The sequence below is a fragment of the Anopheles maculipalpis genome, chromosome 3RL, assembly GCF_943734695.1.
Source record: "Anopheles maculipalpis chromosome 3RL, idAnoMacuDA_375_x, whole genome shotgun sequence".
Classification (NCBI taxonomy): Eukaryota; Metazoa; Arthropoda; class Insecta; order Diptera; family Culicidae; genus Anopheles; species Anopheles maculipalpis.
Window position 1 is genome coordinate 51,074,341 of NC_064872.1, and position 26,364 is coordinate 51,100,704.

The 26,364-nt window shown below is 39.6% G+C and overlaps 1 protein-coding gene across 1 annotated transcript; it reads left to right on the forward strand.

Moving 5' to 3' along the window:
* Window positions 1-502: 502 nt before the first annotated feature.
* Window positions 503-8,388, forward strand: LOC126560750 (uncharacterized). The gene is made up of 3 exons (XM_050216704.1): window positions 503-605; window positions 7,263-7,644; window positions 8,232-8,388. Exons 1-3 carry the CDS (start codon window positions 503-505, stop codon window positions 8,386-8,388), a joined length of 642 nt encoding a protein of 213 aa, XP_050072661.1.
* The last annotated feature ends 17,976 nt before the right edge of the window (window positions 8,389-26,364 follow it).

Below are 26,364 nucleotides of genomic sequence, written 5' to 3' on the forward strand. Positions count from 1 at the left end.
GTTGAGATGGGAGAGAAAAGCGATGAAATCCATAATGTTATATTGTTACATTTTTTATCCTACCCTTCCCCTTCCTCGTATCACCCCCCCTTTTCTCCCTTCCTCTCCCTCTACTCTATAACTTGGCAGTTGTTGTTACCATTATCTAATATTTTACATTTTAGTTGCTTTACTATATTTTATTTCATCTTATTATTATCATCTAAATTATCGTTACATGGAATTGTTTGTAGTCAGAAATAACCAAAACCAACATATCCATCAGCCCGAGTCAAAGAACGGAAAGGCGCCGGTTTGGTGGAGCCTTTGCACAGCAATGGATGGAAATATCTTCGTTCGCTTAGTCGGATTAAAAATCACACATTCTATGAAGTAACAATCCTAGCCGGATGTAAAAATTGAACTAATCAAAATGGATTGACAAAGAATTGAAACGAGACAAAATTAATATTGAACTGTAGGTAGTAGCGTGCTTAGAGTACACCACACATTGTATAGCAAAATGAAGCGCACTACACATAACCGTGCGACGGCGACGAGCTCTGTGTGCCAAGCAGCTGAGCATCTTCGAACGGTGGCGGCGGTAGATCTACATACGGGCGACCGTATGCATGCGTAGCTAGTATACAACACTGCAGGGCAGTTAAATGATAAGTAACAAGCAAATTGGTTAAAGAAAATCGTTAAAACATGCAGCTTTTGTGCAAGAGTGGGTTGAAAAAACGGATTGATTTGTTTTTAGCTGGGTGCCGAGCACATACAAGCAACAACATTTTTTGAAACACAAAATTTAATGTAGTTTTCCAACACAATGCGATCATATCTGAAATAGCCCACATGGGGAAAGATACATTTAACACAGGGACGCATAAAACGTAACAGGCGCGACTATATCCACAAGCCAGCAAGCGAGAGTTAATAATTCAGTGGGACAAACACATAAACACAGATAATATATTTTAGGTGGGTCAGTTACTTAACATTCTTATTTTACGATTGTTCTCCTTTCTTCTTTATATTACACAATTCTTAAACAGTCGAGTAAAATTGCCTTCTTTTACGCCATAAGTACACGATCGTAGCGCGCGTGTGGAAGTGTTAATAATATCCATTCAACACCGTCTCATAATTGAATTTGCTACAAGCACAAACATGAATTACCACTAGCTTTGAAAGCCAAGTGGGAATGGGAAACATTTTCAATCGTAATTAAGATTCTTTCATTTTAATGTGATCAATATTTGATAAACAAAAACAAAACAAAATATCCTATGTTGCTGCAGCGTTGAGTACGCGCATGCAATGTTTGTAAGGTGACATTTAACGAAGAAGTTACAATTTGTCGTATTTGTTAGCTAACGCATTCGAGTCATTTTTTTATACGAGTAAGATTCTTCTGTTCCAAACATATATAATATCAATTACCTTTATCCAGAGATGCCATTTGGCGAAAGACCAGCTCGTTGAAAACGAAACGGTGTTAGCCGGCAACGGTCAAACAGCAGTTGTGTTTAATTTTTGTTTTGTTTATGGTTCTTTTTCATCTTTAATATCTTGCATAGCGTATTTATGATTAAAAACAAAAACAAACAAAAAAATAGATAACAAAAAACAAAAAAGGGAGCCAAGCTCGCTTTTACCAATAACAATAGGTGATAAAAAAGTGGTGTGAGCCAACACCGCTGGGAAGTTAAAGCCAAGCAAAGAAAGTGAATGTGAAACAACGCAAAACAAGATTACCATGTGGCAAACGATGTTTGATGTTCACCGTTAATGTCGTTTACACAGAAAACACACAATTGGTTACCAAGAATAACAATACATTAACACAGCAAGGTTTACATGTAAATGATAATGTTTACACATACACACAATAAAACACTGGAACGCGCACTTTACACCATCAACCAATAAGATCATTAGTGTATTAGGGAATAATTAGGAACGGGTTAACAATATTAACAAACAACAGCCTATCGAGCGGGTTAGGAGCAGGGCTTTATACACAGAACCGTTACACATAGGAGGTGGTACTTTTGCATAAGCTTCCTTTCTCTGCATACACACTAGCACGTGTCTTTGGGACAGGCGTGTAAGGCGAAGAGACGGAATGTGAGTGTTTCGAGTGATAACTAGGACATAGACTGTGGTATATAGTCTGAGTTGAGCATTGAGTTGAATGGATAAGAGGATATTTATTGAATTTCCGGGACATTGCTTGATCGATACATACAGATGGTCTCACAAATCGACGCCGAGAATCATGAGCGAAGATCGAACACAACTGTTTCGGAAAATCAAAAAAAAAAAAACCGCCAGGGTGATTGGACATTGCAGTGCAATAATGGATGTAAGATTTATTTAAGAGAAAAACGAAACGTCCCGGCAAAGGGTGTATAGAGAAAGCTTAGAGGATAGAACAAAGAAGGTAGACATGTATGTATGTATGTATGTATGTATATGGCATTAGCATAACACACATTTCCGTGGCAATTGATTGAGTAGTAGAGTTTTTGGTTTTGTTATTGTCTTCTTCATTAGATTTATCGCTTAACTTCTAACGTTTAACACATGCGTAACTGCGGAAAAAAGCTTTTCGTAGTTTCGAAATTCAAAATTTCAACCAATTTAGTGTGTATGTTTTACCGACCAACAACTTTGTAACGGACAGGAAAAGAATGTTACCATTAATTTGTTTGCCTAGCGCTTTTTTTTCGTTCGTTTGTTTTGAAGGGGTAGAAGGACAATACCACGTGAATTATATGATGTTGGATTCGAATGGATTCTAAAGTATCGGTAGCGGGTCCTAGCACTAATGCGGAGGGGAATAATAGTTATTTTTTGTTGTTGTTTAGAGTACATATAACGAATGAGGGAGGATGATCGCTTATGCATTTATGGAATGAAGCATAGGCCTAGTTGTAAAACGCAATTATTATATGGAGTGATGATGGGAGAGAATGACGATCAGATGGGAAGATTGGGGAAAAAAACTGAAACAATTGGATTGTGATATTTGCAAAAGAGTATAGTCGTTCTTTATTTAATTTTTGCGAGAATTTGTATGCGAAGAGCAAGGGGGAAGGGAGGGAAGGGTGTATAAGATTAATACAGCGACGGGGAGTGAAGAGGGTATGAATACGATAGGACCGTAGGTTAGGTTAACACCGAACGCCAATAATTTAATCAATCCTGCAAAACAAGATCAGGTAGTATGGTCTTAAGGGGTCAAGAGCGGTAAGAGGTATATATATATAAATATATATATATATATATATATATATATATATATATATATATATATATATATATATATATATATATATATATATATATATATGTTATTAACTCGCATAATACTTACTAGTAACCGAAACGAAAACAGTCGAACTGTAAAGACGCGTGGAAGAATAACACGACACTAAACGATCCGCACCACTAAATCCGTTGAAAAGAGAGCTGTACGATTAGATTAGAAGCGCTGCGCCTTTGAACGCGTGCCCCTAGTTCGGCATAGAGACTCACAATTGCAACTTGATGTGCATTTTGGGTTCTCTTGCTTCCGGTTACAAGAGGATTCTACTTCCACCAGGCATAACACATACACACCACTACCAGACAAACATAGCTAGGGAAAGAGAGAGAGAGAGACACACACACACACATGTTCAGTCCCTTTAAATGCTTTAAAGACTATCCAAATGCAAAGAAATGCAACAGTTACTTAAAACAAACCACGAAAAAGGCAAGTGATTGCAAATGCACTTTCCCAATTGTGTTAACGCAAATCGTTAATAACCGTTTTGTAGCCATTTTTATTTACTTGCATGTAATGCTGCTGGATGATGGTTGACCGAGCTATCATCATTGCGAGAAAAGCAATTAGTAGTTTGTTAGTTTACTTTTGTGTATTTTTTGTTTTGTTTGGTTCGAAACACAACATAAATTGAACTTTAAAAACCATACACACAACCACCACCAATCCTTCCTCGGTTCGGAACTGAGAAAATGAAAAAGAGGAATCAAACGAAGTTAAAAAAAACTGAAAAAATAATTAAAATGTTGAAAAAATAATGCGCTGTGAATGGAAATATTGATGTGATTTTTTGTGATCGTTATTGTTACTACGAAAAACAAAAGTGTGAAACCGAGCTCGTGTGTCGTAGCTCGCAAAAGAGGAGGAGAATCATAAGATAAATTATATATAGCACAGGAAGCGGACAAAATCAATTCGAAAAAAATTTAGTCTGCGTGTGTGTGTGAGTGAGCTTGACGGCGGAAGTGGTTAGACGAATCTGTAAAAAGTGTAAAACACACCTTAAGAAACAAAAAAAAAAAAAACACACAGGAAAATCGAATGGAGCAGTATACTTTAAACCATTGAAGGGTAAAGAAACAAAATCAGGCATATCTAAAACAAATAGATAACGCAAAAGTAAAATCTGTGAACGTAGAGTGAAAATTGGCGTTGACAACGTTGCATAAAGCTAGTGCTTGTTGTGAAAGTTTCGATCGATTGTCACCTTTCACAGCGGAATTCGATTTAAATGATCGTCATCGTGTACACGATCGAAAATGCAACACAATTTTGCGTGTGCGTGTGTGTGTGTTTTTATACCCCATTTCCGTCGAATCTTATGATGAAAGTTATGGTGGTTTGGAACACGAAATTCGTTGTTTTTTTTTATTCACACAGAACAATATTGCATTATACAATGTTATTAAATAAAAAAAAACTGCTTTGGTGTGGAAGTCTGCCGCTTTTGCGTAGATAATCAATGTGACATGTGCGTGATTATAGGCAGAAAGGATGTAGTAGGAATGATCGTACAAACGATTGTGGAACTGTTGTCACTACGGTTAGGTTCTAGCAGGCCTTCTGCGCAGTAGTAGGAAATATGGTGTCAGAGAGCTGGTGTGTATGGGGTGTGCGTTGGAAGGAAAATAATCTTAACTATAGGAAAAATAAATCAAAAATTATATCTAGTTGGATTGGGGTGAGGGAAAGCAGAGGGAAAGAGAGGGAGAGAGAGAGGACATGTTTACTTAAATGAGCCGCAATTGTAACGCCATTGTACACAAACCAACGAATTGGATCTCCTGAATCTGTGCGTCTGTACCACAGATCACTAAAACTGCAAGAGCACACATATAACCAGATCGACTCATTTGTGTGTGTGTGCATGTAAAAGGATAAGTGCACTGTGAAAGTGTGATCGCGAGTATAAATAGATTTCATGCAGCGCAGCACTATCTAGTAGAGGACATAAGTTACCGAAAAGAACGGACGATAGATGAATGGGCAGAACAACATTTGCATCGTTTTACTGTGTTATTAATCTGTGTTTTTTTTTTTTTTTTGGTAGAAAAAGATTGGGGAATAGTTCTATAATGAAAGCGCAATGCGCCAACGCCAATAATGAAAGAGAGAGTTACCAAGCAGCGAAATTGAAGTTGTTCCAGTGGCACGTGCAAATAAGCAAATAACACAAGTTACCGCATACATACAGGCGAGATGAGAACTAAAGTTTGGGGCAATAATAATAATAATTTTGGCTAGGAACTTTTCGGGTGCCATTCGCTCACCCGGCAGAATATTTTGTGTCCCGGGCGTATAACACAGTTTGGTAGATGGAAAAACTAAAACCCAACAGTGCGTGCGGATCACGTGATACGCATCGCACCGACAGCTTAATCCTTCTTTTGTTTTTACGCAAAAGAAAAAGAGATAATCATCTCTCCTGGTAAAATATGTGTAAGACAACTATTAACCGTACTAAGGTGTGTCGTACTCGGTGAAAACATTTGCGCAGCATTGCTTAAGTTTAATTCGTAATGTTTAAGTGTGACACCACTGTAGACGAAACGAAGCAAAAACATCCGGAAACGGCCGCTAAAAACAGGAGTTGCACCCCCGAAAAACAAATGTTTCGAATGTTTCGAACTAAAACAAAAAAAAAGTTGATGAACCAACGCGCTTGAATTCTGGAAAAAGGGAAAAGTAGTAGTAGTGTGTGTGTGTGAGAGAGAGAGAGAGAGAAGAAGAGAAAGAGAAGGAGAGAAAGAGAGAGAGAGAGAGTACATTTTATACCAAAACTAATAATCATTTATTATTTTGTTTATTAACTTTTTTCGAGACTAAGAGTAAACGCCGGGCGTGTAACAGTCGTGAAAGGAAAAGAAAATACTAAACGATAAATTTATTAATTAAAAACAAAAGAAGTGAAACACTTTATATATTATATATATACAAACACAGAGAGAGAAAATGTAACATGCATAGACGACGATGAACGATCGACCTCTAAACTGGCACTACTAGTCGAAGTCGACCAAAACAAGTTTGAATGTGAAAAATCGCGATCGATCACGGTGTATGAAGGGGGCAGATATATGTATGTACGAGTAAATATATATATATACATAGCTATATATTTATATACACATATTAAGCAAGAGAAAACGACAGATCAACAGTGAAGGAGTGGAATCGGTTCGAGTGACGAAAAGAGGGAAGTTAAGGAAGAGAAAAAACATATACACATATAATTGCTTGTGCGAATCTGAATGTTTTGAAGGGAATGGATGGAAAATGTTGAAAAGAGAATAATAAAAGAGGAAAAAAGTAATCAAACACAAAAAAGAATATGAGACCTCCAAGCAAAAAAAAAAAAAAAAACAACGAAGGATAATTGCAAAAGTGCAATCAAATATGTTCCGCTTGATGAAGGTGTGTGTTGCAGCGATGTGTTACAGGCAGCAGAAGAATCGTCCTCCTCTAAGTGTGTTGTTTGGTTGTGTGAGTGAATGTGTCTGTGTGTGTGTGAGTATGAAAGTGCGAATATGTGTTTATGATGTTGTTTCAACACCCTTATAAAGCTAACTGATCTTTCTTCCTGTTGGCGATCTATACTTGGTCGTCACCTCGTTTTTTTCAAAAGCAGAGCGCTCTTACACCGTTTTTACACCACACACACCAAAATGCGCACACAATCCATTAAACTGTTCCCCATCACACATGTCTCCCTTGTCCTTTGTCCCACAAACATTGTGTTGAATGTATTCATATTACTATTTGTGTTAATAGGCGCTTACCTATATTGATACCTCCTTTTTTCTGTTTCTGGGTTATTGGAATAGCTCTTACGCGAGGAGAACATTTTAGAGGAGAATGCATTCATATGCTTCGGTTAGAGCTGGAAAACCAAACACACTTTACTTTGCATTTTTACTAACATACTGCTTTCTGTTCTTTTTTGCAGATACCTCAAACACTGCGCTACTGGAGCCGGATGTAGTGAAAGAGAAAGCAAAGATAACTGTCCCAATACTTGAGGGCACAAGTATTGCACCACCCGATGGTGACGGATTTGAAGAATTGGCAGAGGAAGACGCTCACATGGAGGAACATTTGGGTGCACACTTGCATCGATTTGGGTTGGGCGATGGAATCATCCCACCGGCGGCAGTGGTGGCTGCACTGTGTGAGGACACGTTAGGGCTAGCGTTCGATTCATCCATGGCAGGCAGTGCAAACCAGGGACAGCAGCAGCAAAGTTCGTTCAACGACGATCTTGCCTTGATGGTGGGGCGTCCGGACGAGCATGGCTTCTTTCACTGTCCGGCGGATGCTTGTGATCGAAAGTATGATCGTTAGTTTTTGTGATTTTCTCTCCCCATTTTTTTCCGTCTTACATTAGTCCCCAAAATCGAGCAGATCCTAGCAGGATACATCCGGGCCAATGTGCACTGGTGGTCGACATACTGGGAAAAATTAAAAACCATACATTCTTCCACTCGGACCGGGACATACCACGCATTATTAAGGAAGCGTCTGCCTCACGCTCAGTATACACAAGCTGTCCTATTAACCTTGTTGAAGGAGGCAGAAGCAGTCCTACGTTAGAGCGTGCGCTGGTTTGATGAAGAATTGGCATTTTTAAGAGACCAGTGTCCAAGCCAGTTGTCACCCTGGATGGGCAATGCTAAGCTTGACCCATTGTCTCGTCAACAGAGTTTCTTTCCCCTCCCCCATAGCCCTCCCCAGTCTGTGTCATGCGTAACGTGTAAATGTTTATTCGTGTTTTCTCATCTTTTCTTCTCCTTTCATGCTTGCTTGCTTGTCGCGCTCCATCTTCCGGGGGGCCTTTTAACGTTCGCCACCATCCGCTCCTTGCCATCGCACTGGTTTGTTTCTGAACCTTCATGTGTTGGTGCGTGTTCCGTTGCAGGTACAAAATCAAATACTCGCTGCTTCGTCATCTGCGCAATGAATGTAACGCTGACCGGCGCCATTCTTGTCCGAAATGTGATAAGAAATTTTCCTACGCCTTCATACTTAACCGACACCTTCTTAACGTGCACAAGGAAAGCCCTGGCTATTACTAAACGCTGACTGATAAACCAAATAACGAAAAAACATGGGTACAACATGCAGGGAGCGTTGTTGGGGGGGTGTCGTTGTAGAGAGAGGGAGAGAGTTAGTCCAAAGCCAAGTAACAGAAAAATAGTGATGTGAAATTTAACCTTTTTTTTTTTTCATCCGGATTGTTGCTGTTACATTCCAAATACCAAAAATCAAAGGCGTGTACGGGGATGATGGTGGAGAAAGTGTACATATTTAGATCCATCCGTACGCTAATGCTTTAACACGAATGATCGAATGATTGTAAAGTTGTATTTATATTAATAACCAATATGTGCAATGATAGAAAATCCTAAATTCCGTAAAAGCAGCAGAATCAAACATTTAAAAAAGAGCAAAGAAAGTAGTAGTAAAGAGTAAAAGGGTTTTCTTTCAAATCTTATAATAGGGCAAAAGAAAAATGAGAAATAAAATCGTGACGATCTCACACACACTTTAATCACTAAACTGTGTGATGATAATAAAACAAAATAAGTGCAATGAAAGCAAGCATATTAGAGTGGAAGATTGATATTTTCTAACGCACCTTGTACAACGTTAGGAAACTGTGTTTCACTTGACCTATTAGTCTTATTTTGGTGATGGTTATTTATACACTAGCCGGCTTTAAGAAGTCATTTTTTCTCTTGCTCTCTCTCTCACTCTCTTTTGCTTTTGCAGAATGAAAGTTGCTAGTATTTAATGAAAGTTTTAAAATTTAATTTTCCCTTATGGTGTAGTAGCATTCTTATTAGTTGTGTATTGTTTTTTCTTCTTTCTTATTCTCTCTATTACTGTTATGTCCCTTTACGTTTTCACCTGTTTTACACTCATTCATCAAGCTCTTCTCACTAGCGAAAAATACTATACCTGCCGAAAGAATTGTGCAGACTGTCTGTCCTAAGCTCTCTTCTCTGTCTGCGGATTAGTTGGACTACGGCTTACAAGTATGTGGGCGCTACATGTGTGAATGTCGGCATGCCCGAAATGGCTGGCGAGCGAGCGCGCGGGATGTTGTTGTTTTGTTGTATTTCTTTTTTTTTAATTTATTGGTTGTTTCTTTAAATGATATACGTTTTGATCGGGACCGCTGTTTGTTTCGTTTGTGGTACTGCGTAGCTGCAGCCAAAGTTTCCGCTGTGCAATGTGTTTCCCTTTAATTTCCACCTTCTTTTTCCATTTTTTAGCCAGTATATTTTCCTTTTCGTATGCTGTTTCTGTTTTCTCGCTGTTCTTTTCTTGTATTACCTTTTATCCGTCTTTTGTAGCGCTGTTCTAGCTTGGTCTCGTTCTAGCTACGAATATAACCTTATAATCGGACTTGTAGTTTTGTGCTTCAGTCCGAAGGTAATTATGATTATTGTCGTTTACTGTTATGTTTGTTATGTTTTTTATATTATTTATTTAATTTTATTTTCCCCATTTTTTCCATTCTTTATCCCGATTTCCTTACTTTCTTGCTCTACATGTATCTGTTTTCCTCAAAATCCTGTCCATTTCATTATTTCACATTCGATTGGCCTTTTGTTTCGTCCTTCCCTTTTATTTTTGTTCCTCAACATCTTTGTGCTAGTGATCCTAATGCTCCCTGAACTCCTGTTCGAACATGATTTCGGTATTAAGTTATTTAGATGATTAAAATTATTGTTTGAGGTACTCTGTAGATTATGTTTTTTCTTTATTCTTGTTTCCGTAAAATCTGTTTTGATTTTTTCTTCTTACGTTCAAAATTATGGTTTTCTTCTTAGCTTGTTTTCTCATACATTTCCACCAACAAAACAAACACACTCTTAGCAATGAAACATGGAAGTTTTTTTGCAGCAACTAATAATAAATTTTCTTTTTATTTTTTCTTTCTCTTCTCTTTCTCTTCTCTTTTTCGTCTACATTTTTCTACACACGCCTACGCCACATGGAACTGATCGTTTGCACACGTGCGTTTGCGTCCGGTGTATATGTTCGCGACTGTGCCTGTGTGTGGGTGTGCGTTCGTGTGTGCTGCATGAAAATCGTTTGGTGTGCGTGTGTGTGTGTGTGTGCTGCGTACCTTTGTGTGGAATCGCTTTCCTAATATACAATTCTAGATTGCATAGAAATGCTGGAACCGAAGGTAGTGATCATGGACGATGGCCTAACACGTTACGTCTGTCCGCAGTGTGGCGTTAAGTACAAAAAGCTTAGCGCCCTGCGCGGACACATGAAGGAGTGTGGCAAGGGAGCGCAGTGTCCGCTGTGCCCGAAGATAGTCACACAGCGGCGCAACTTGCCAAAGCACATGGAACGTCACCGACGCGATGGGCTGCTGGAGTTTCACCACTTCATTGACAACTTTCCCAGCAACATAAACTTAATCATTTGAGCACCACAAGCACACTCCCGTCCAGATGCAGTCTCCGATGGCCAACGTAGGCAAGTGCAGGAAGAATTGTGAAGAAAACGTTTAGTTTGTGCATGTTTTTTACACCATCGGACTTGGATGGATTGTATGATTGATGAAATTATGTAAACAGTGAGGAAGCAAGTGAGTGCAAGTAGCTAGAGAGACGGAATGAGCGAGGGAAAGAATGATGAGGGCGTTTACTTGTGTTTAATGTTTCATTGTGTTTCATTTCATGTTTAATTTTTAATCCTTTTAGTCCTACTTTGAATACGTCTTGCTTTTTTTTATTTTTACTTTACATTTTTTTTGATAACATTTTGAAATCTTTATTTTAAGTGTCTTTTATCCACTGATTTAATGATTAGCTTATAGGTAACGTTCTTTCATTCCACAAGTATTAGTACATTTTCTTTTTTTAATTCTTTTTCGACGATAGTTTGCATACCACCGTTTGTAATCTCGGTAGTGCAACTTGAACGCTATGATTTTAATGTGTTTTGTTCGTAAGAGAAGTAAATATTCCCCCCCTGCATATCATGTCATTGCTAAGAATGAAGAGCAGCAGAGCAGCACACAGTAAAATGTTAGAAAAACAAACGAAGGAAAATTGTGAGAAGAGTAACTACCTCCCTTTGAAATAGTGCTGTGTTTTGTCAGAGTCACACGATCTGTGTGCGACGCAAGATACGATAAAGAAATCTCTGCTACAACCATAGCTTGTCACGAGCGTGAGCTTACAAACAAAAGAAAACGATCTTTTACTATCCTCTTAAGTTAAGGCTACGGAAAGTTTAATTAGCGATACATGCGCTCAAGCACAAAGTAGTAAGCAAGAACTGATTGAGGTAAATTCCGACTATGATGTAGTGTAAGAGCGCCACTACACGCTTCAGGCTGGTGTCATTGCTCGGTGGCATGCCACTAGTAGTATGGGATTTTAAAGATGAGGTTGAACGTTAATTTTGGTTGTGTTCACCAAATCAAAAAATTTTGATTTCGTTGAACGGTGGCTTGCAACAAATCGAACTTGCTGGTAGAAACGCGTTTTTGTGGAAGTGACAAATTAAAATGTAAACAGATGATTTGTAAACAAGGATATTTTTTCATAAAAATCAGCTACAGCAACATTAAAACGGTACAACTGAATGTTGAGCCAAACAGTGTAATTACCATCACACCGGAAGTTTAATATTCCTGTAGTACGGAACAGAACTGCCGATACCAGGCATAATTATAAGTGCTGCAACCATAAACTAGGAACTGTTCTGGTAGCAGAATGCTTGTATAACGAAAGCCTTCCTTCTTCGTTTGTTTACATTCAAATTTCAAACCGTTCAAATGGTCGTACGACTAATCTGCCAGGCAATGACACCCTTATCAATTTGGTCGTACGATAAAATCGTATGCCACCGAGCACATGATAACAGCCCCACCACAACTGAACACCGATACGTGTACTCAATCCCCACAACATGGCTTGTGGATCATCCAGCATTGGTTTGCCTGCATCGAAGCAAATTCTGCAATAACTATGTTTGATGAACTATATATGAACTATGAACTATATTTTATGATTTATTTTTACTGTAGATAATAAGCGATGGCGCATTGAAACGGTCTCGTAGTTTGAATTGTAATTCTGTGAATTAATTCACCGATAAACACAAGAATTGGACTTGCAGACTCACACAAGAAAAGATAAGCCTTGCGAACCGACCTGCTAAACCCGAATCTAACAAGTTCTTAACAGATTGGCCCATTCATTTTAACAACTTTTAGTTTATTGTCTGCACCGAGATGTGACACCACCATCACCACCAACCCTTGCTGGATGATTGAGCATTTACTGTAGTTTTTTGTTTTTAAAAAGGCATAATTTCATAGTGAAATATATTAACGGCCAGCAGTTTTCAGTTTAACCAGTGCCATAAAGCAGGTGATTCTGAGCAATTTGCTGAAGCATCATTAAATAATGTCCATTTATGCGTGACACAATATACTACTTTTCTCCTGCGGAGTAGCTTAATCTTCACTTACGTTTAATGTTTAATGCCCTAGGTTGTTCCAATACATTTCTGAGTGTCTTGAGAGAAGGATATGATGAACTGCAGTGTGCCCAGTGTGTTTCGTACAGGAATAGGGCTGCTGATGCTGTAAAACATCAAACAAAACTTATTGTGTGAATAATGCAATAGTTTTTTTTTCTGCTGCTGATTTATATTCGTAAATTTAAGTTTACTTTTCCTAAACACTACCTCATTGTTTCTGGTAGTAACGCAAAACAGATGGATGTCGTCTCATCGGTAACTGTGGATAAAAGACGGACTATTCCTTTAATAAACACAACTGAAATGGAGGAAAATATTCTCACAAAAGAGAAGGGCAGAAACATACTGATCAGTTTATGAAACACATGGTGATAGTGACAGGGATGGCCGCATGCACGCCTGCACATCGTGATGGGCACCGCAGATAACGGCAAACAGAATCCGACAAATCATTCGAGTACTTTTGCTTTACTTTTATATACGTTAATTTTAGTTTGTAAACGAGGAACGATTAAGCACAGAAAACAATTGTAGCATTGCGTTCGAAGCAGAGATAGCCCGTTGGGAGGTACTTGCAACCAGTGGAGGATGAACGTAGTCTGGTAGTTTCAAGCGAGCTGGATGTAGAATAAAGTAAAAATAGTCCTTTAAGCAAGATGAAGCAGTTGCTCAGAAGAAGATTGTTACAAAAGTTAAAGTTAAGTTGACAGTGTACGGAAATAAAGTGACAGCAAAGGGGAGATAAAGAAAATTGAATGACATATTATCGAGGAGCAAAACGCAAGATGAGGAAAATGACGGTGCTCGCGTAAAAATTTGTCCACTAATAAATGAGATAGCACGAAAGTTTTCGTTTACGCCAGCCACCAGTTGAATGATGCATCGAAGCTGTAGTTTTTTTTTAAAGTGTTAGATTGTTTACCGACAGTCAAGTTGCAAAGTTCAGACAAACAAGTTGTGGATAAAATTTTTTAAATCTCTTTGCTTCCCATTTCTTTTTTCTTTGAACATGTTTGAGTATAAATTTTGTTTTCTAAATGAGTATAATGTTGGAGAGTTGAATTCATTGATGGCTTTATTCAGAAGATGTGAAGTGCTTTGAGCATATTGAGGAGGATCATCCGAGTAGATGTGTTGTTTTGCGCGACTTACGGAGCACGGGACTAGAAAGTAAAAATATGCTTGGTTTTGCGAAGATTACGCATGATAAGTTGTTAATATTAAATACTGTGCCAATAGCTTGTTCGATTTTGTGGACAATAAAACAAAGAAAGGAGGACAAAGACAGACAAAAGCAAAAAAACAAATAATAATTAAAAAAAAATAATATGTCACAAATTAAAAAAGCATTTATTTGTCACAATTTCCATTTTCTGAAATATTTTACGAGAAATGCTATCGAATGTAACAAAACGAAAAATTTGATCAAGAAACCTAAAAACACATTTAATATAAAGCTGAAACGCACATGTAAAAGTTACAGTGAGTTATCACAGTGAGGACAGTGAGTGAGTTAGCTGTCATCGGGATAAATTGTAAAGAATTTTCACTCGCAAATGCCACTTATATTTTCCTACTGTATGCAAGTTTGGTAGACGTTCGTGTCTTGTGTCTTGAAACAAAAAGAAAAAAAAAACATATTGTTGGCTTAAAAAAGACGTTAGGAACGGTACAGTAATTATGTTGCGCTTTGCGTCATAACTGTGTATAGGTGTACAGCAGACAGCAGCAGCAGCGGTTAAATGTATATGAAGCACACGTGCGTGTTAAAAGAAAATCACAGTGACAAGCAAACATCCTAAAACGAGCGAGTGAGAGATGATTAAGAAATAGAATTATTAAGATTTGTAAACATTGTGTCGTTTTTTTTTTAACCTTAATACGTAATTTTATTAGCTTTCTTCTCCCATAGCTACCGCAGGTAACATGTCACTGAAACATTAATTATTACGGGATACAACATACTGTATGCATACAAAGCATATATATTAGCAAGAAAAAGTTCATATTACACTAACATTGCATTTTTTTTTTCTTACAGGGATCCCATCGATGGAAACATTTCGGGAATAGTCCTTGCCGCCGCCTGTGTGTTACGCCTTTAGTCACGAAATCAAAATTGATGGCGAAAAAAACATGTTAATACTTCCTCTGTACGATGCGCATCGTGTGTGCGATTTCCAGCAACAGAAACAAATTCACAAAACAACACAAACTGATTGGATTGTTGGGATTGGAAATTTTCGTCAATTCTGCCCCAGACGGGGTGTTAACCGTCTGTCAGGATGGCTCGACAGTATCGACAACTTATTGGCAAGATCTTCCCAGATCAAAACGGCTACAGTCCGGCTCAATCTAATCCATGTGCGTGCGTGTGTGTGTATATGTCTGTGTCACATTCCATTGTATACCACCCGGGTGTCCCGTCTTCAAACTCCCAGTCATTTGTTGCGTGTGTTTCGTTTAGTCCTGCTGTTCGTTTAAATTGTTTAAGTGTGCATATGAAGTGAAATAAACCGAAGATCAAACACACACATACTTTATCATTCATGCTTTTGCATCGTTTTGCAGCAGAAGGGGAAATGGTGAAAACTACACAGTATTTTAGTGCCTTTAAATTGTTTGTCAATCCCCTGCATTTCCTAAATTGGAATTATGTCTGGAGTAGAGAAAAACGATCTTTAAAAAATACATTATTCGTTCCTCGAGTCACCACCGGAAGATGAGAAGATGGGTCACGCATAGTGTGAATGGTCTAAAGAAAAAGTAGCGTAATCCTACCGGAAACACTATGTTGTGAGGCTTTTTTTTCTCTCTCTCGTGTCTCATAATGGTGCAGTTTTTGGCGGGTATTGCCATCTCCATGTGTTGTGTACACCTTTGTGTATTGAATTTCATTTTTTAATTATATTTCTCGTTCTGCTTTTACTACTCTACCCATTGTTGGATCCCCCAACCAGGAAAAAGAGGTTATTCTTTCTGATTGTTCTGAAACTGAATATGCTGCCTGCCGCGTGTGTTTGTTGTGTTGTGTTTGATTTTGCATCTAGAGCGCATTTTACCTCATTTTTTTTTTTTGTTATGTTACTTGTATATAAAACACCTACCCCCAGTGTTGACTAACATGCCAAATTGCTGACGGAAGGAAGTTAATAACATGATTTGCAAATTGATGAATTGAGATTGATCAACACATATAATTAAAAATCACACTAACTATCAAAACCCACACAACCCATCACCCTATTATCGCTCACCGGATGTTAATAAGCAAAACCCCGTACTGTGGCAATGTGAATGTGTTTTTTTTTACTTTACTTCTTTTCTTTTGTGCCTGCAACCTCTCTTTTAATATGCATATTCATTCTTTTTACGCTCTCTTTCTTTTTTTTTTAAATAATTCAATCGTTTTTTATCTTCGTCTTGCATTGATCATTGTGTGAAATGTGTTGTAAGGACACTATTGAAACGTTTACTTTCTCCCCAGAGTGCGCTTGTGAACATAAATGGTTGCTAATGGAAAGAATATTCTTTTTTATTTTCTCTTCCAATTCTATCTTTTTCTCTCTCTTTTTCTCTCCCTCTCCCATTTCTTTCTCGTCGTGTAAAAAAAAAATATACACCTAAAAAAAAAAAATACGCAAAATTTAAACGCAAATATATGATCCGCTCTCTTGCCATACACCTTCTTGTGCCATCATCATCCCTCGTGTGTATGTGTGGGTGGGTGTTGTTGCGCGATGTCCGTATCCATCGTCGATCGCAGAACTGTGGAGCGATTACTACAACTTCGGTTCGCTAACGGACGATCTGTACGGTCGGAGCGATCCCGCCCGTCAGCTCAATCAGGCACGGCTGATGGCACGCAAAAATGGACAAAACTTTCCCTGCCTCAAGTGCGGCAAATGGTACTCGACGCGCAGCATCATGCTACGGCACATGAACCATGAGTGCGGGGTCGAGAAGAAGATCCAGTGCAAGTTCTGTTACAAAAAGTTTCGGCGCAAATGGAATCTCGAGCAGCACATCAAGCGGCTCCACATGAGCGAAAAGCGCAAACATCATCTACACCACCAGCAGCAGCAGCAACAGCAGCAGCAGCAGGCAAGCCAACAGCAGCAGCAAGCAAGTCAACAGCCGCAAACGACAAGTCAACAGCAGCAGGTGTCCAACAGGAATTGACAGGAGTCGCCGGTGACGGTGGTACGGGTTGGGGAGAATGGATCGGAGCAAAGCAACGCCAAGACAACACTAGTGGTCAGCGGCAATGGTTGGGAGGTATAATTTTACCCGCCTTTATAACTGTTACCGAACGGAATTGTGTCGTGGTCCCGGTCGCAATTCTTGGAGAGAAGTCAGAGCCGTACTCCAACTAGAGTCAAACGACCCTATCGGGCAGGAACACGAAAACCATATTGGCCTCTGTTACTACGCTCGTTTCAGTGCGTTCGCATACATTTTTGGGTGTATTTATGTGTTTGAACGAATGTTTATTTAGTTTGTTTTTTTTTTTTACGGATAACTATTTATTCTTCCTGCAGTAAGGATGTTAGCAAATTTTTCGTTTAATAATATTTTCCCTTTAATTTATTTATACCATGTGCGCTCGTGTGCGGTTGGCTACCAGTGTAGGCTTTCAAACGATGTAAGGTGATCGTGATGTGTGTGTGTGTGTGGAGAATGATCATGGTGAAAAGTGGTGCTAACACAAGGAGAAAGTGTTTTTTGCATAATGTTTTTAAAGAAGAATGAGTTGAGATCGAATATTACTAAACCAACCAAGCAACAGAGTTGCTGTCCCCAATGGTCATCAGCAAGAATGCAGCTACCACCGCACACGCACACGCACACATAAGCGCGCTTCCAGTTACGGAGCTTCCAAACGCGGTTAACCAGTCATTGAGTGTAGTCCAAAGTAAGGATAAGATCATTATTAGCGGATCAACTTTGTTCAGTGTGCGCGCCAAGCTTTGGTGCAGTAGGTGTATAAGGCTATTTAGAGAGGTACCAGTTTGTGGTAGGCACACACGTTCTCGTCACCTACCTTATTATTTGTGTAAGTTATTCATTTTAACGCTGCTGTTACGTACTTTAAATTTGCGCGTGTGTGAATGTCTCTGCTTTAGCGTTAGAGTGCTATTTATATGGTGCGCGGATGATAGTAGGAGACCGGCTAGGATTAAGGCGAGCATCCCAAGGTGTACATATGAGTTGAAAATGATTGCTTTTCAAGGGGTTGGAATAGATTGATCCCAGAAAACCAAAAGTAGACTTTACTAACAAGGCAAATCATGCCCCCCATTTTTCCTTCTAACACCACCAGCTGTTAAGCTAAGAAAGGGAAAGAGGAAACACGCACAGAAACTAACCAAATCGAATCAAACCAATACAAATCAACCAAAAGCCAAAGAGTAACACCACACAATTAATGCAATTAACTTTTTTATAACAAACACGTTAACAAAGGAAGCAGAAGCATCGATCGAATGGCAAGAAAAGAAGGATTATCACGCTTTTGAAACACAGTAAAGGGCTAAAGCTAAATTATGCAAAGCAAATTTTCGAATCAAATCCCGTTTTTTGACATCTTAGATGTGGTATGTGGTAGGGATGGGCACGGACAAGAAGAAACAAACCGTGCAAAAAAAAAAATCAGCGTTTAAAATCGCGTGTTGTGTCATCATACAATAGTTTATATACATTTCTATTTATACAATTTACACAATCTTACGATCGTACAATCTAATACTATATTTTTACAATACGCGCGTTAGGCAAACTTCCGGTCTGGCGTGCACGTGGTTATTGGGAAAAGGAAAGATGTGTTTTCTCGTAATGTGTGAGTAAAAGTGAAAGGTGCAACAATTATGCTGCACCGTAAAGGAAACTGAGTGCCAAAAAAAACAAAAGGAACAAAAGAAAAATGCATCTGATCGTTTGATGATCATGTATGGTTTGAGTAATAGGAACGGTAGATCAACGAACGGGGTTTTTTTTTTTTTAATTTTTCATATAATGACAACAAGAACAATTCTTAATTCTTAAAAAGGATTCAAATCAAAAATACGAAAAACTCCCGTAAGAAACAACACAAATGACAAATGTGATCGAATGATGCAGTTTTTTATGTTTGTTAATTCGTTTATCACTGTTGAAAAGCAATTTCACAACCGAACTGCCATACGTTAAAAGCAAAGCAAAACAGACACACAGAGGTTGAAAAACCAAAACCGCTCTGAAATATATGATGCCATAAGGAAGAAGGTGATGGATACCAAAATGCTCCTCCTCCGTGTACAGGGAAGCCTTGGAATATGTGTTGATGGTGCGCATCAGTCTCCAATACAATTGTGTGCCATGCTATTAGAGCAGCAGTTATGCCATTTTGTTTTTTTTTTTTAAAGGAAGATCATTTTCTCCCCACAAACTACTCTACCATAGCGAAACAGGGATTAACCTACGAGGTGACGTCCCTACCATTGTTATCATGTTTTCATTTTATTCGACTGTGATGGAACGAAATGCACAAAAGCGCAACCCTACTACCCTACTGTTACAGGTTACAAACAGACAAACATTACAAACAAAGAACAACTCCTAACAATATGATGTTTACGCATGCTGAATGTGTTTTCTGTTGAAAGCATTGGCACACAGCTACAAACATCTACATACAGCTAAACGTAGTTTCTGTTGCATTTACGAAGCAATAAAACATTATTACTATTTTAAAAAAGGGCCAGTAAAACTGAATGATGCGTTTCACACACGCCTTAACAAGCATTTTACGTTTCGAAAGCCTCTTAAACTGTTACTCCAGAGAACAAACGACACATCATCAAGAAGCTTACTCACAGTTCCAGTAATCGTTAACAGTACAAAGCTTACTATACTCAGTAACTATTAGAAAGCGATACACAGGAAGTAGTAGTAGTACAAGGCGCAGAAAATACCCGAATGCCATCTTTTTTTTTTATTTTTGGTGAAAAGAATTTTCGATACTCATTATTCATGCCCATGTACAAGAAGCGAACACAAGCGATGAAGAGTTGATGAAACGAAGGTAGGGAAAACGTGGCAAAAAGTTGGAAATGTTTACAATATACTCAGGAACGCAGAGGATGTTAACAGGACACGAAAACGAAACGAAACAAAACAAAAAAGAAATGAATTATGGAAAGATCTTTTATGAAAAGGCAACTTTTAAAGAGCACACTGTAAGCAAATGGTTCGTTCTTGGCAATCAAAATTTAGCGATATGTCTACCATTATATACACTTTACGTATAAAAAAAAACATGCATAAAATTCTAATCCGAGGGTCAAATGGAGGGTGAGGCCCACATAGCAGCAGCAGCCTCGGGCCTTCTTTATTATGTAGGGGGTATGAAACTATTTATTTCCTTTGTAATCCAGTGTCATTTATTTTGCTATTAACTGTTTCTACTATTACTAGAGTACTACTGCTACTATTTAAGGGTATAATATATAACGATGCATCTTTTAAAAAAGTAATGCAATTAACATGTTGCCAAAGTATAACACAAAGTCATAACTAATTATGTACGAGGAGATGCATTTTGCGAGCGTGTGTGTGTGTATGTACGTCTTAACAGGCGAATGCACCGGACAACCAATAATGTATTTTTGTGTTTAATAACCATCCCCCCCAAAAAAAGGCCATCTTATTCAATCGGCACTGTACTGTGTCGAGCTGAAGGATAGTTACTACAACTTCTGTTTAATTTGCAAGTTTTCGTTGCATACTAACGCACCAATAAACCAAGAGAGTTGTATAGGAGATGAAGCTGATAATTATTTATGTTACACATATGCAACACAATATACCACAACTGATCTAGTTCATTTATGTTAAACAGAGCGATAAGCACAAAATACACATACACACACGATGCTGCACAGTAGTAGGTGCAACTTCAGGGTTTAAGATATCGTTGAACGACTGTATCGTTATAGCATACCGTTAAAAGTTATTCACGCCGGCCATATTAATGGTGGTTATCGGAATGTGGAGGTGGTTGTTTATTTTTATGAAATAGAAAAAAAGGAAGATTATTAAAACGTTCACCGTCGATACACACACATCACAAACACTAATGTTTTTTTTTTTTTTGTTCGCTATGCTCGATACAAAGTAACACATAACAGTACAACTGGCGAAGAGAGGGAGAGAGACCAAGGAGGAGAGCTTGAGAATCAATCAACAAATTGTTTTACCATAACTACCAAAGTCTATCGGGGTGTGTGTTTTTCTTTTAATTTGTGAGACAGCTACTAACTGCAAGCTTTTAAACCTTTTTAAAAACAAAGAGCTAATTACCAAATAGAACCATTTCAAGCCCCTTGCAGGGAACGATGATCGCACAATCAGTTGAAAACACGATGACTAAACTAAGTGGAAAAGGGAGATGCTGAATCGTATGTATAAATAGGAGTGTGATGATAAAATAGAGATGATCATCGATATTTTTTAAGCATGTACAGAACGGTAACGAATTTTGTTGGAGTGAAAGGAAAAAAGGGACTCACAAGCGTAGCTTCATAAGCTAACAAACTCGATCGCGTAGAGTGCGAAAAAAAGAAATGGCACGCAAAGGCACACTGTTCAGGAGAATGGCAACGGTGGCATGATCTATTTTCATATTCACTTGAATGTTATTTCATATGCGAAATGTGGGAAGTAAAGAGGAAACAGAGGTGTCATAAAGAGAGCGCGAAAAAGCTTTGTGCTATAAACACGATACAAAAATGGGGAAAACAGAACAAATTACAAACATAAATAGGGAGGGAATGATATTTTGGCCAAGCTAGAATAGGTGGAAATCGCCCATTATTACAATACGATTGTAACACACTTTTACAAGCAGTGCAGCTATATCGCATCCGTTGTTTTAGGAAACACAATAACGAAACATTTAACATGTTTGCAAAAGTAAGCAGCAAGTAAGAAGAAAAGATGTATAATTCAAAGAATGACAAAGAGTGAAGAAGTTAATATCAACTGTGTGCAAGTGTGTGTGTGTGTGTGTGTTAAACATAACCGCAAACAATCAAGCACAACAGCCAATGTAAACCCACAAAGGAAAGAAGTTGAGATAAGCAAACAATGTTCACAGTGCAACCGGAAGACTTTTTAACAAGGGCGAATCAGTAAAATGCTGGTAGTAGAGCAGTAGGTAGGAGTCGTATATTTACAGCAAACCAACGATCTTTCGTACGAATGACGATCTTCCAGCAACATATGTTTTGGATTGATATTAAACAAAAATAGAGAGAGAGAGAGAGAGAGAGAGAGAGAAAAAAGAAAGAGAGAGGAAAGGAATCGGCGAGTAAAGTTTTGTCGCATTAAAAAGCGTGTGCACTATTTGCAGATCACAGATTTAGAATGGATGCATCTTGCAATGGACACGCTGATCGATGTCTTTTTTGATCACTTTTATACTAATTCGGAATATTCGGAATGATCCGGGTTCGGTACGGAAATTTTTATAATACGGCAGCGTGTAAAGTGGACGATCGGGAGGTGTTTTTCTTTTTTTAAATTATATTCTGTGTGCACAAGAGAAGAGTACAGAAAAACATTAACGAACAAAAATAAAACTCAACCAAGCCATGACGCTGATTCGTATCACGGTGATGAAGTTACGGTACGGTGTAATATCACAGGATTATAGGAAACGAATAGGAACCTACAGGTAAGGTTGTTCAAACGACAAGCCGGATCACAGTCAGACCAATATTGAGACTGGACCTTAAAAGTTCGACTCAATTGGACCCTTAGTGCTTAGAGTTCGCGGTGGCTAAATAGTATTATAATTCGAAGCAATATCGAGACGATTGGTGTCCTCCGCTATCATTATATTATCGTTCATTTCATGTGTTGCAATGGCCGCTTGCAAAGACAACAGACTGTCTTAACATCGATAAACGCGATGGCACGTGGTGTTCAGGTCTTGTCGATGTTATTCAATGTTCTTCTTCTTCTTCTTGACCTGCTCAAGATTGAGCACGTCGCGTCGACATGGCCCGGTCTCCAATCAGTTTCCAGGAAACTCGGTCTAGGGCTGCAGTCCTCCATCCACGGCTGCATCCAATCTCCGACAGGTTAAAGTCCACTTGATCCAGCCAACGGCGAGCTCGTTGTGCTCCTCTACGCCTCGTGCCGAATGGGTCGCTGACGAGCACCTTCTTGGTGGGGCATGAGCCCGGCATCCTCATCACGTGCCCCAGGCAACGTATCCTTCCGGCTTTGACTACCGTCAGGATATCAGCACCGCCAAACAGTTCAGCTAGCTTGTGGCTCATTCTCCTTCGCCAAACGCCCTGCTCGCACACACCGCCAAGGATAGTCCTTAGCATTCGCCGTTCGAAAATGGCGAGAGCCTCCGGCAAGCAGGTATTTTGTCTTCATCGCATTGATGCTCAATCCAATTCTATTGGCCTCGCGTTTCAGTCGGTACCACGGCATGACACCTTCCAGAGTGATGTTGAACAACAAACACGAGAGTCCGTCTCCTTGCCTCAGACCCCGGTGAGATTCGAACGATTCCGACAGCATGGTCGAAACTCTCACCTTGCTGTCCATAGTGGCCTTCAGCAGCCATACCAGTAAGGCAATGTAAATCGTGTAAATCGAATCGCAATCGTAGGCCATCTTGAAGTCAATGAACAGGTGGTGCGTAGGGATCTGGTGCTCCCGCCATTTTTGGAGGAACTGCCGAAGAGTGAAGATTTGGTCGGTTGTCGATTTGCCTCCAACAAATCCAGCTTGGTAGCTTCCGACGAAATCTGTAGCAAGGGGCTCCAGTATGCAGAAGACTATTCGGGACAGGATTTTATAGGCAGCATTCAGAATTGTGATGGCCCGGAAGTTAGCACAGTCCATCCTGTCGCCCTTTTTATACACCGGGTGTAGGACACCCAGTTTCCACCCGTCCGGTAGTTCTTCCTGATCCCAAATCTTAACAATCAGCCGATGCATGATGGCGGAATGCCTCTCCGGACCCCTCTTGAACAATTCGCCCACCAGCCCATCGCTGCCAGCTGGTTTGTTGGATTTCAGCTGTTTGATGGCACTGATGACTTCGTTCAGGGATGGCGGTGGTATCAATTGGCAAATTCAATGATCTATTGCAGATTAAAGATTAGGTCGGTCAGCTTGTTATATTCCGAAGAGATCTGTAGCAAAGGGTACCAATCAGTCTGTAGAACTGTATTTCGGAAAAGATATTATAGACAGCATTCATGGCTATGATAATTTGGAAGTTGATCACCCTTTTTGTACAATGACGCCCACTTTCCTTTCGTCCGATAGTGCTTCCTGGTCCCAAATTCATCCAATCTGTCGATACATGAGAGCGACAAGCTTCTCCAGGTCTATATAGAAGAACTGCATCATCAACTCATCGCTTCCAACTGATCTGTTGCATTTCTGTTGTTTGATGGAATCCCAGGGGAATACCTCTTGCGAATGGATTCCGACTGATAAAAGGGTCCTTCAGTTCCGTGTTTCGAGATGCGAAAAGTATTTCTTATGATCATATAGAACAAATCTTTCTTCAGCTGTCTTCTGCTGCCCCGTACATATCGACAGTCAGGGGAAGGACCACTCTTGTGGTCTATGCGATAGAGGTCTGGGCTTCTCGTCTTAATCGTTCCCCAGTGGCGTGAACTTTTTTTATTTCCATCTTATGTTGATCTGTTCTTCGGCTACTCTTCGTCGTTTTCGTCAGTACCCGCTATGCACCAGGATTCAGATTCAGGATTCTTGCCTTGATTGCCACGTACGAGGGCTGACAATAAAGTAAGGTCTCCAACGCTGCAACTTCGCCGGATCACGCGCTAGGCGAAATCTGGCAACACCGCCTTGTTCCTTGGTTCCCCCACTACCACTTTGCTGCTGGGTGAGGCTTCCCCGACCGCTCAGTCTTGGCTGAGCAGCCGTCAACGATGGAGGTACCCCTCGCGTCAGCGTCCAAGTGCGAATTGTGTTCTGTAATACGTTTTTTGAGTGCGAAAAAGGTGACACCTATTGAAATTCATCGTCAACTAGTTGAAGTTTACGGGGAAAAGTGTATGGACATAAAAAACGTGCGTTAGTGGAGCCGCGAGTTCAATTCCGGGCGCACTAATGTTCACGACGAGGAGAGAAGTGGCCGACCGTCGGTCTCGGATGCGATTGTTCAAGCAGTGGAGGCAGAAATGCTCAAAAACCGCCGTGCGACAATTAGGGACTTGGGAGAGAAGCTTGGAGGAGTGTGTAGTAGCGAAACAATCCTTCATATCCTTGTGAACAACTTGCAGTATCACAAGTTTCTGCTCGATGGGTGCCGAAACAGCAAAGGAGTGAAATTTCACCACGACAACGGGCGCCCGCACACAGCCAACGTTACCCTTGACCTGCTCAAGAAATTTGGCTGGGACATAATCGATCACCCTCCCTATAGTACCGACGTGGCCCCAAGTGACTACCACATGTTCCCCGCCATGAAAAAACATCTCGGAGGGAAGAAGTTTGAAAGTGACGCGGAGGTTCAGAAAGAGGTCAACACCTGGCTGCGCGAGGCGGACGGAGAGTGGTATTCTGCCGGCATAGACAAGTTCATCGTGCGGATGCGCAAGATGTTGGAAAAAAATGGCGATTATGTAGAAAAGTAGCCAAGACCTTGGCCTTTTCAATGGTGTATCGCTTTTTGTAAATAAATGTCATTTTCTATGAAAAAAAAAAATTGGAGACCTTACTTTATTGTCAGCCCTCGTAGTTGCCTATTAAGTAAAACTTCTTCGTTTTTCCTAATTACGTTGCACAGTTAAATTAAGGACAACAGGCTTCCCGTCAGCGAAGGAACGTTTTTGAAAAACATTTTTCAACTTTATAATGCCTTACTATTCATTTCCGTTTCTGGCAGGATACATTTCAGATCCAGATCTTGCAACGGTAATTTCCATCAGCTAAACTAAACTCTTTATTGATCAGACATATTTATTTCAACAATGATGTGTTACTGGCCAAGTGTGATGTTGCTCCTGAGTCTGAAAATCGCAGTGTTGAATTATCTTCTCATTTCGGCCCAGCTTTCAAACCCATTTTTTCTCCATCACCTTTTTCACGATCTACCACGTTCCGCCACTCGTCAAGGCGGCTTCCCTTTAACAAACTGTATAATCAAGATTTCATCGGGCCTGCATTCTAGTGTGCTTATCAGCGAATCGTAGGACTCACCCATTCTGGACAAAATAATCGACGTTACCATGCTCGCGAGACGGTTGAACAACTGTGTTGTTTCGACGAGATGGTATGGTGCGTTTTGCTACCATTTTCTGATAATTTCTGCTAAATCAGTTTCCTGAGAATATGTAGTTTTGATGCAAGTGTCGAGCGTACGTGATGTTTTCTCTTCGATTCCCACATTTCGTGTGCTGTTTTCAAATGGATAACGTGGCAAGTTTGACTATCATAAATGGACAATCCGATGAGAGCATGTAGCTTTATCCACTTTTGACGACCCGGGG

Bases quoted from the DNA above. Each gene is read 5' to 3' on its own strand.
- LOC126560750 (XM_050216704.1), top strand. From the start codon at position 503: ATGAAGCGCACTACACATAACCGTGCGACGGCGACGAGCTCTGTGTGC. The intron at 606-7,262 runs GTATGCATGCGT...TCTTTTTTGCAG, and splicing joins AGATCTACATACGGGCGACC to ATACCTCAAACACTGCGCTA. The intron at 7,645-8,231 runs GTATGATCGTTA...GTTCCGTTGCAG, and splicing joins GCGGATGCTTGTGATCGAAA to GTACAAAATCAAATACTCGC.